Source organism: Corvus kubaryi, unplaced genomic scaffold (genome assembly GCF_017639235.1).
Source record: "Corvus kubaryi isolate FWS band 111438036 unplaced genomic scaffold, C.kubaryi_AGA036_p1.0 37387, whole genome shotgun sequence".
Classification (NCBI taxonomy): domain Eukaryota; kingdom Metazoa; phylum Chordata; class Aves; order Passeriformes; family Corvidae; genus Corvus; species Corvus kubaryi.
In genome coordinates, this window is record NW_024581129.1 from 7,459,323 (window position 1) to 7,468,452 (window position 9,130).

At 56.8% G+C, this 9,130-nt stretch overlaps 2 protein-coding genes across 2 annotated transcripts in view; both read left to right on the forward strand.

The window, feature by feature from the left end:
• The window catches only part of RAB26 (RAB26, member RAS oncogene family), a gene marked incomplete at its 5' end in the record, with an annotated part of 27,204 nt that extends 19,714 nt beyond the window's left edge, over positions 1 to 7,490 (forward strand). Inside the window, 7 exons of the mRNA XM_042037592.1 lie at positions 964 to 1,005; positions 1,824 to 1,890; positions 2,202 to 2,254; positions 4,307 to 4,372; positions 4,525 to 4,581; positions 4,825 to 4,901; positions 5,346 to 7,490. Coding sequence (XP_041893526.1) covers positions 964 to 1,005; positions 1,824 to 1,890; positions 2,202 to 2,254; positions 4,307 to 4,372; positions 4,525 to 4,581; positions 4,825 to 4,901; positions 5,346 to 5,448 — 465 coding nt within the window. The remainder of the gene's footprint in view (positions 1 to 963; positions 1,006 to 1,823; positions 1,891 to 2,201; positions 2,255 to 4,306; positions 4,373 to 4,524; positions 4,582 to 4,824; positions 4,902 to 5,345) is intronic.
• A 1,518-nt stretch (positions 7,491 to 9,008) lies between these two features.
• The window catches only part of TRAF7 (TNF receptor associated factor 7), a 29,580-nt gene continuing 29,458 nt past the window's right edge, over positions 9,009 to 9,130 (forward strand). Inside the window, exon 1 of the mRNA XM_042036903.1 lies at positions 9,009 to 9,118. The gene's annotated coding sequence lies outside the window, so the exon portion shown is untranslated. The remainder of the gene's footprint in view (positions 9,119 to 9,130) is intronic.

Consider the following 9,130-nt stretch of genomic DNA (forward strand, 5'->3'; position numbering starts at 1 on the left):
GTGTGGGATGTGCAGGAATGGATCTTGGCATGGGTCCCTGGGGGGGGTTGGTGGCACTGGGGCTGGTGGCGTGTCCGGGGCTGGTGGCGTGTCCAGTGCTGGGGGTGGATGAGCCAGGCCTGAGCCCGTGGAGCCCAGCTGGGGTCATGGCAGCCTTGGCCATCCCATGGCCATATGATGAGGGAGACAGGAGCTTCCCAAACCAGCTCTGGAGCAAATGGAGGAAATGGGATTAAAATTATCACCAGAGCAGCCACCAGCTGCCTCATCCCACTGGTGCGCTGTTCCCTGGCCATGTTTCCAGCACATCCCACTGATTACTGTGCTAATTCCTTTGGATCTGGCGAGCAAATTAATCTCTTCTCTGCTCCTTCTCTTGGGACCACTGGTCTGTAGGCTTGCATTCCTTTAATGTTTGGAGAGGCTGGTGTGGATTGCTGGGATGGTGGTTGCTCTGGGACACAGTCAGGATCCATCTCCTGCCCTCCCTGTCTGACACAGCCACACCGAGGGGCTCCCACCTTTCCTAAAACCAAGCAAAACAGGGGGAGGAAAAATCCTGAGAGAGAAACCAGGAGAAAAACAGGTCCAAGAGACAGGGGCAGGATTTATTTTTAATTTGCTGGCTGGATGTGGAGTGGTTGACTCTGTCTTTTGAAGGCCGTTAAGGTGGAATGCTGGTGCTCATTAATTTATGGCCAGAGGTCTCCAGCCTGAGCTGGGTGTGGCATTGCCAGGGTTTAGGTATCCAAGTAGATGCAACTCGTGCTGATGCAGGGAGAGATCTTCTGACTGGGCCATGGCTCTGCAGGTGCTGGGACCAACGGATGGGACTTTAAAAAGCAGGAGAGGGGATGACCTGAGGGCTTGGGGGAAACACTGACCAGGATGGGGGCTGGCTGTGTCTCCCTGGGCGTCCTGCAGCTGTGCGCACCCCTCACCACCCTTTCCATTCTCTTTCAGAACAAGGTGCTGACGGTGGATGGGGTGAAGGTGAAGCTGCAGGTATGTCCCCATGGCCCTGGAAGCATCTCTCTTTCTGCCCCGGGTGTTCAGAGGTGGACAAAGCCCCTCAGAGGACAAAGCAGAGGAGCACCCCCAAAATGGGGCCCAATCTCTATCCTTTGTGGTCGTGTTTCCTGCCCTGGGACAGCCTTATGGACCCTTTTGGCTGCTCTGTCCCCTTGGCAGGAGCTTGCTCAGGGCTGGGGGCTGTTCTGGCCACAGTGATCCTCGTCCCAGCCCTGCTGCCTCCCTGCTGCTCTGTGACCGTAGCTGGACCTGGTGAAACCGGAGCAGCACCTGTGGGGTTTGCCCGGTGTTTCCAGGCCGCTCCTGCTTTGGGAGAGCCAAAGGATGCTGAGAGGGATTGAGATCCTGGAAGGGATCCACATTCCCTGGCTCAGCCTGCCTCCAGCCCATGGGACATGAAGATTCCATGTGCCCCTGCAGCCAGAGCTGCTCCAGCCCCCTGAGGCCTGACGGTTTCTCTGAGCCCTTTGCCCTGAGCTTGGTAACACAGATGCTCCAGGCAGCAGCATGCACTCTTCAAGCCTCCTGCTGAATTAAGGGCTGATAAATCACATTAGCGGGTCCCCATGCCTCCATCTGCTCCATGGATTTTCCAGTTAAGGGCCACATCGTGTCCCCATGCTGAGGAGTGGGAAGATGCTGCTTCCATATTCATTGCTCTGGTCATTTTTCCTGTTGATGTCCCTGGGAGCAAAAGCTGGAGAGACTTCCTGGGGTTGCACCCTGCTATTTGGGCTGGTTTTGGTGGGTTCTGGTCAGGTCTGATCCCTCTGCTCCCATCTGCCTTCCAGATCTGGGACACGGCCGGGCAGGAGCGCTTCCGCAGCGTCACCCACGCCTACTACCGGGATGCCCATGGTAAGCACGGCCACCTCTGCTGTTGGGGAGCCCCTCCCTCCAGCTCTCCGGGGCCCTGAGCTGCCACTCCAGGCCAGGTAAGTCAGGAATCACTGGAGTGGTTTTCCACAGGAAGCAGCTGCCGTGGATGGAGGAGGCTCTGCAAACACCAGCAGTGTGAGGTGTTGCTGCGCTGGATTTTAGTGTGTTCTGTATCTCACAGCAGGCACCTCATGTCCCCAGCTGTGGCCTGCCACAGGGACTGTGCAATGTGTTCTGAGCCATGGGCTCGGCTTGGCACTGGCACTAACCCTCTGTCCCTCTCTCCACAGCCCTGCTCCTGCTCTACGATGTCACCAACAAAGCATCCTTCGACAACATCCAGGTACAGCAGCACCCCCAGCCCCTCCTGCTGTCCCTCATGTGTGACCGGCTGGGTTGTGGGTTTGTTCAGGAGGTGTGTGCTGGAGGTGGGAGCTGTGGTCACTTGCAGAAGGACTATGGTTACCACTGAGTACCTGCAAGGACAGGCAGGGGACAGGCAGAGGAGGTTTTCCCTTTCACAGCAAATAAAAGGGTGATGAATTCACTGCTCCGGCCAATTAATGCTGTGTAATGACAGCACTGGCAGAGAACTTGCTCCGGTAGCTGAGCACAGGAGCTTTCCCCAGCGAGCTGCTCCCTCATCCCCCTCTGCTCCTTCAGGTCACAGTGGGTCAGGGTTGGGCACCTCACTGCCTGCCTCCAGCTTAGTCCAAACCTGGCAGGGAGAGGGTCACTTCCTGCGGCACCTCCCCAGCCCACCTGCCCTTCCTCCCAGCTTTGGGGGGTCCCTGGTGCTGCCTGAGGTTGCCCCCTCCCCGCAGCAGGTCCTTCAGGGGTGTTGGGGAGTGGTGCTGGGGCAGAGGCCTCTCAAACCGGGCAGAGGGGGAGAGCAGATGCTGCCCACATTGCAGTGGGGGCATCAGGGACACCTGGGCACTCAGTGTCCCCTCCCTTTGCCCCACTGGCCCCATGTGGCTGCTGGGGGCCACCTGTGCCAGCACTGCCAGAGCATGTCCCGAGCCGGGGAGCAATTATCCCTGACTGAACTGGATGTAATTGCTTGTGTCCTGGGCATGAGAACGCCGTGTGCATCCACAGGGAGCAGCTGTGCCTGCACAGACACCCTGTGCCGTGGTGGCATCAACACCCTGGGGCTGTGATGTGTCTCACTGGCTCCTGGGGTCCCACAGCCCCTGATCCCCTGGGGGCCTGGAGCTCTCCCTTGGCAGCTCCACCCCTGCCACCCCTCTGTGCCTGCAGTCCCACGGCAGGGACAGGGCAGGTCCTGCCACCCCGCTCCCGTGTCACCGGCACTGAGAACGCTTCCCACCAGCTGGGACTGGCCAGCGGTGGCATTTTCTATCCTGAGGAGCTGGATGGCTCAAGGAGGGTGAGTGCTGGGTGTTACCCAGGTTCTGGGTCTGCTCAGGGCTGGTGACCCTGTGATGACACAGAAGATCCCTTAGAGGTTTCACACTGCTGGATAACACGGCCCTGTCTGCAGCATCAGTGATCCTGGGGACATGGGAGAGATGTCCCTGAGGGACACACAGCCCCAGTGGGAAGGAACGAGCACCCAGGGTGATTGCCAGGCACTGGGAGAAGGGATGGAGCCAGAGGGCAAACAAAGGGAGTCAGGAGTGACTCCAACCCATCCATGGTGCAGAGTGCCCTGAGCCCAGCCAGGGTGCAGTGGGGTCCTGGGGCTGCATCCACATGTCTTGGGCTCTTGCTGGGTTTGGAGCACGGGTCACCAGGGACCACTGGTGATCACCAGGAATCCCTGTGAGCGCAGTGACAGCACTGGAGACAGCAGGCAGCTGCTTACACCACGGGGTCAGGGATTACAGGGAATTAGGGCAGGTTTGATTAGATTAGGCTGGATTAGAGGGCAGGGAAGCCACCCCACGGCTCGGGGAAGCAGGTTCAGGTGCCTGCCAGGATCAGTGTGCTCAGCACAGGGGCAGCACGTGCAGGACATGGGCACAGGGCACATCCCAGAGCCAACCTTCAGCCTTGTCCTCTGAAATGAGGTTCAGTCCAAGCCGAGGGGAATTGGGGTCAAAGCCCTACAAGCACCCGTGGGCAGATGGAGTGGGCAGGGGTATCAGAAGGCTGCTGTAACCCTGGGAAATGGGGATCTGGTAGCAGTCGAAGTGGGGTGCTGGGCTTGCTTGGCAAAGTGGGTCCCCCAGGGCTCAGGGGCACCCCGGGGTACCCCCTTGTTGACAGGGATCATCCGTGGAACATCACATCCCTGGCACTGCTTGGGATGGCAGCACTGCCCACCGAGGGTGTCCATGCCCAGGACTGGGGCAGCTCCCCATCATTCCCGTTCTCCTCCTCCTCCTGGAGCCATTGCCAACCCCTTTCTTTGGCTGTGTCCCTCCAGGCTTGGCTGACAGAGATCCATGAATACGCACAGCAGGATGTGGTCCTCATGTTACTGGGAAACAAGGTGAGCCTGCCCCCAGGGCTTTGCCAGAGCCTCCTCTTCCTCCCACGCTGGAGCCACGGGCAGGAGAGCCTGGCAGGGCATAAGGGGACAGGAGATACCTGCTGGTGACCTTCCAAATCACCACAAACGGCTCTCTGCCATTCCTGTTGCAGGTGGATTCAGCGCAGGACAGAGTGGTGAAAAGGGAAGATGGAGAGAAACTTGCCAAGGTAGGTGAGGTATCTGAGGATGTGCACAGGAAATGGCCACCTGGAGACTGTCTGACCCAAAATACACCTGGGAGCGCTTGGTTTTTTTTCCCTTGTCGTGCTCTCACCTTTCTCCTCATCTGTTCTTCTTCCTCTGAGTTTCTATGAACACTTCTCATTTCTTTGTCCTCAAAAATTACTCCCTGGGAGCCCCCGGGAACATCCTTGGTGCCATTGCTGACACCGCTATGTCTCGTCCCACAGGAGTACGGAGTGCCCTTCATGGAGACCAGTGCCAAAAGCGGCCTCAATGTGGAATTAGCATTCACAGCCATTGCAAAGTAAGTGACCAGAGCAGTGGCCTTAGGCCATGCTGCATTCAATCGAGCTGGGCAAGGCAGCTTGGAATCATAGAATCCTGCGATGGTGTGGGTTGGAAGGGATGTTAAAGCCCATCCAGTTCCACCCCCTGCCATGGGGAGGGACACCTTCCACTATCCCAAGCTGCTCCAAGACCCATCCATCCAGTCTGGCCTTGGACACTGCCAGGGATCCAGGGGCAGCCACGGCTTCTCTGGGCACCCTGTGCCAGGGCCTCACTATCCTCACAGGGAGGAATTCCTTCCCAATATCCCATCTAACCCAGCCCTCTGACAGTGGGAAGCCATTCCCCTTGTCCTGTCACTCCATGCCCTTGTCCAAACTCCCCCTCTGGCTTCTTCCAGACAAAATCCTCTCCCTGCCAGAAGCAGCAGCCTAAGAGTAACATCTTTCCCCTTTCCCAGGGAGCTGAAGCACAGGTCCATGAAGCTGCCCAACGAGCCCAAATTCAAGCTCCACGACTATGTGAAGAAGGAAGTGCGAGGCTCGGGCTGCTGCAGGTCCTAACAGGTGTTTGTACAGAGACTCAGGCCTGTGGGCAGTGTGTGCATGTCTGTCTGTCGTGTCTGTGTCTGCCCCCAAGGCCAGCTGAGACCAGGGCAAAGGAGCAGCAGGAAAAGCTCTGGGATTCTGCAGCCCTGTCGCATCCATCAGCTCCGGCTCCCCTCACCGGCATTCCCGCCTGGCTCACAGGTGGGAGGTGGGTGTTTGGGAAGGGGCTGGGGGCTCCTTCTGTGCCTGCTCTGTGAGGCTGCTGTAACCTTTGTGAGAGCCAGGGTGTGGCGCAGGGGAACCAACACCTTCTCCCCACTCAGGAGGAAAAGTCCTGAATTCCCTTTTCTTTCCCTGCATACCTGGACTTCAGCTGAGAGCCCTGGCCTGAGGCATGCAGGAAGGGTGTTTTAAGGCAGCCACTTTTGTAGTTGCTTTCTCCTGTCCATCCCTGTGAGGTGGGACACACTTCCACCATGAGGGATTCTCCTGTTCCCTGCAAAGACAGAGCTTGGCTGTCTGTCCGAGTGAGCTCCTGCACACCTGGCTGTGTAGAGAGATTTCTGAATGTTCATCCCTTCGGGAGAGGCTCTGGTTTTCCTCCTTCCGCCATTTCTAGTACTTTGAGAAGAAACCTAATGTATTGCAGCTTATTCTAAATACCTTCCTGTAAGTGTGATGGTGTTTTCAGACTGCAACAACGCTTTGATATCTTCAAAGTTTTCTTGGGCAGCTCTTTCTTTTCACCGCAGAGAGCTGGGGGGAAGCTGCAGGCAGTGATTTTACAGGCTGCAGACTCCTGCCAGCTCTCTTCAAGGGCCTCCTCACCCCTTTGGTCTGTGTCAGGCTTTTGGCTGGTTTTTTGTCAAGCTGCACTTCTAAGTACAAATTTAAATCTGGATGAAGTGTTTGGCCTTTGGCAATTTTTCCCTTTGAAAACTCCATGCACACATCAGCAGGTGCCTGCTGCACCGAGCCTCGGTGGCCTCTTCAAATGGAATAGAATAACCCATCCTTGGCCCTCCAGCCAGCACCCCCAGCTGCTGACTCAGATGCCCCTGCCCCTCATTTTGCCTGGGATTTTGGCTCCAGCACTGCCTTCCTGACAGGCACAAGGAGCCTTCTGCATCTCCCGTGTGCTCAGAGCTTCACTCCTCAGGGAGCTACAGCAACACAGCTTCACAGGGTAAAAAAGGCTCTTAAAATGAACCTGTTTTTTCCCTAAATAGTATTTTAGGGAGAGGCGAGTCTTAAAATTGTCTGATCTAAATTTTAAATTCACTTGTGGAAAGCCCATTCCTGCAGGAATGTTTACATTCGTGGCAAACCCGCAGGAGCAGCCAGGTGAGCTGTGATGGGGGCCTGTCAAGGCCCCCTCATCCCAGTAATTTGATTTTGTGTGGGGCAGGACCAGCTGGGCAGCTCCACGACACCCCTTCCTCATCCTGGCCTTGGAGCAGCAGCAGCCCCATCCCAAGATGTCAAGAAATCTCCCTAAAGGCAAAATTTAGGATTCCTACTGGGTTAGGATTCCTGATGTCAGGTTACTGCCTTCCCTCTCCCTCAGACTGGCATTTTGCCTGTGTTACAAAGCTGACAACTGGTCATTTCTTGCTCAGTGTGGGTCCAAACCCAATAAAAACTCCTCTAAATGAGGAAGATAGAAATGTTTCCCTTTGGAGTACTTCCAACCTGTCTGTGGGGAACAGACTCTGCTACAGCAGACACCTCACAGCCATGTTTGTGGTTTAGACCTGAACTTTGAGCAGGCTCAGCCCCTCTCTCCCAGTCAGCAGTTCCCAGTGTGGGACTGGTTTCCCAGTGCCTGCACACTGGCCCAGCCCCAAAGCTCCTCCTCCTCACGGCCATTTGGGATTTTTCCATGGGCCTTTGCTGCCACCATGCGGAATTGCTCAGTGCAGCGTTAATTATTCGAGTTAATTGGTCAGTGCACCCAGCCATGTGCGAGGACTCGGCCTCACCTGCAACATCCCATTTCTGCTGGCTCTTGTTTACAGCTTTTGGTTCATTCCTGTTAATAAAATTTTTTAATAATCTCCATGGCTACAGTGGTGTTTTGACTGTCTAAACACACAGCACTGTCAAATAGTTCAGTTAAGCCTTGAACCCATCTGCATCCACATGGCAGAACCAGGGTATGACCCAGTTAAAAGGGGATATTAGGAGAATTTCTCCCCAAAAAGGGTTGTCCAGCCCTGGCACAGCTGCCCAGGGCAGTGTTGGAGTCCTCATCTCCGAAGAGATCGAACAGCCATGTGGATGTGACACAACTGCTGGACTTGGGTCTTAAAGGCCTTTTCCAACCTAATTGAGTCCCAGATTCCAGCGAAGGGAGCGGGGCTGAGCAAAGTGCAGCACATTTCGATGCACTCCAGTTTCACTGGGTACCCATACAAAATTTCCAGTCAGTCTGTGGTGTTACATGTCACCCATGGAAACTGAAAAATAGAAGCAAAACCCAGACTTTATAAAACTTTATTCACCTGTGAACTAAAACATTGGCCTTATATAAAAGCCAAAGCAGAAACACAGCAGTAAAGCATTTAAGAATAAATCTGTACTTGAGACTGGGAAAACATTATAGGAGTTACTTGTTATCTTCCACGGAGCTAAACAGAAAAAAAGTTTAAATTCTCCATCTACACGCTGCAGCACTAAAGAGTGTAAATCCCTTCACTTACACTACTGCACCCACCCACCTTGCCAGGATATTCACCTTGAACTAACCCATGAGGGTGAGTAAAAGTCGGTGAATTGTTTCCTCCAGCCCATTCTGCAGCTGCTTCTTTGTGCTTTAAGAGCCGCCTCGTAGAGCAGCAACGTTTCCCCGCGGGTCTCAGCCTCACTTACCACAAACACCAGAACAGCCGACACCGCGCTTTACCGGCCCAGCACGCCGGGGAGTGCCTCGAAACGGGCACGGAGGCTCCGGGACGCCACCACCGCCGGGTCCCACGTCGCGGCCGATTCCCGCCGAGCCCTGAGGGGAGAAGGCAGCGCGTGAGGGGGAGGAGTCCGACCACCGGCCCAGCAGGGCCACAGGTACAGCGGACCTCAGCCGTGGCTGCTCAGCAGGGGCTGCGGCCGCCCGCCGCCCTCAGACGAGGTGTCAGAAAGGTAAATGTGGATCATCACCGGCCCGCCCTCGGTAATATCCCCGTTACCGGCACCCCCCCTACTCGCCCCGTCCCGTCCCGCACCTCTGGCTGGAAAGACCGCGTGCGACCCACGTTACCGTTTTTATGGCCTCTGCGACGCTGCTATTGGTCGGGCTGCTGAGGACACAGCCAATCGCCAGCGGTTGGCGTGACCGCCGCCCCGCCCTCCCCCAGCGCTGATTGGCCGCCACTCTCCTCCGTGCCAATGGCGACGCGCAGCGCAGCGTGGCCCGAGGCGGCGGCTGCCGCCGTCTGATTGGTCACTGCAGGAGGCCGGGCCGAACCAGTAGCAACAGTGGTTGTAGCATGGAGTGCCTGTCTCTGGGGCGTGTCGGGAGTTGTAGTCCAAGCGGGCCGGCGGCACGGGGGGGAAGCGGCGCACGGGACTACAAGTCCCGAGGAGCGCCGGGCGCGGCTCTTCCGGGCCGGGCGGCAGTGGGGAGCAGGCCCGGGCGCGATGTGCCGGGACCGGGCACCGGCGCTGCGGCCGCCGCCGGCGCTGGGAGGTATGGGAGGGC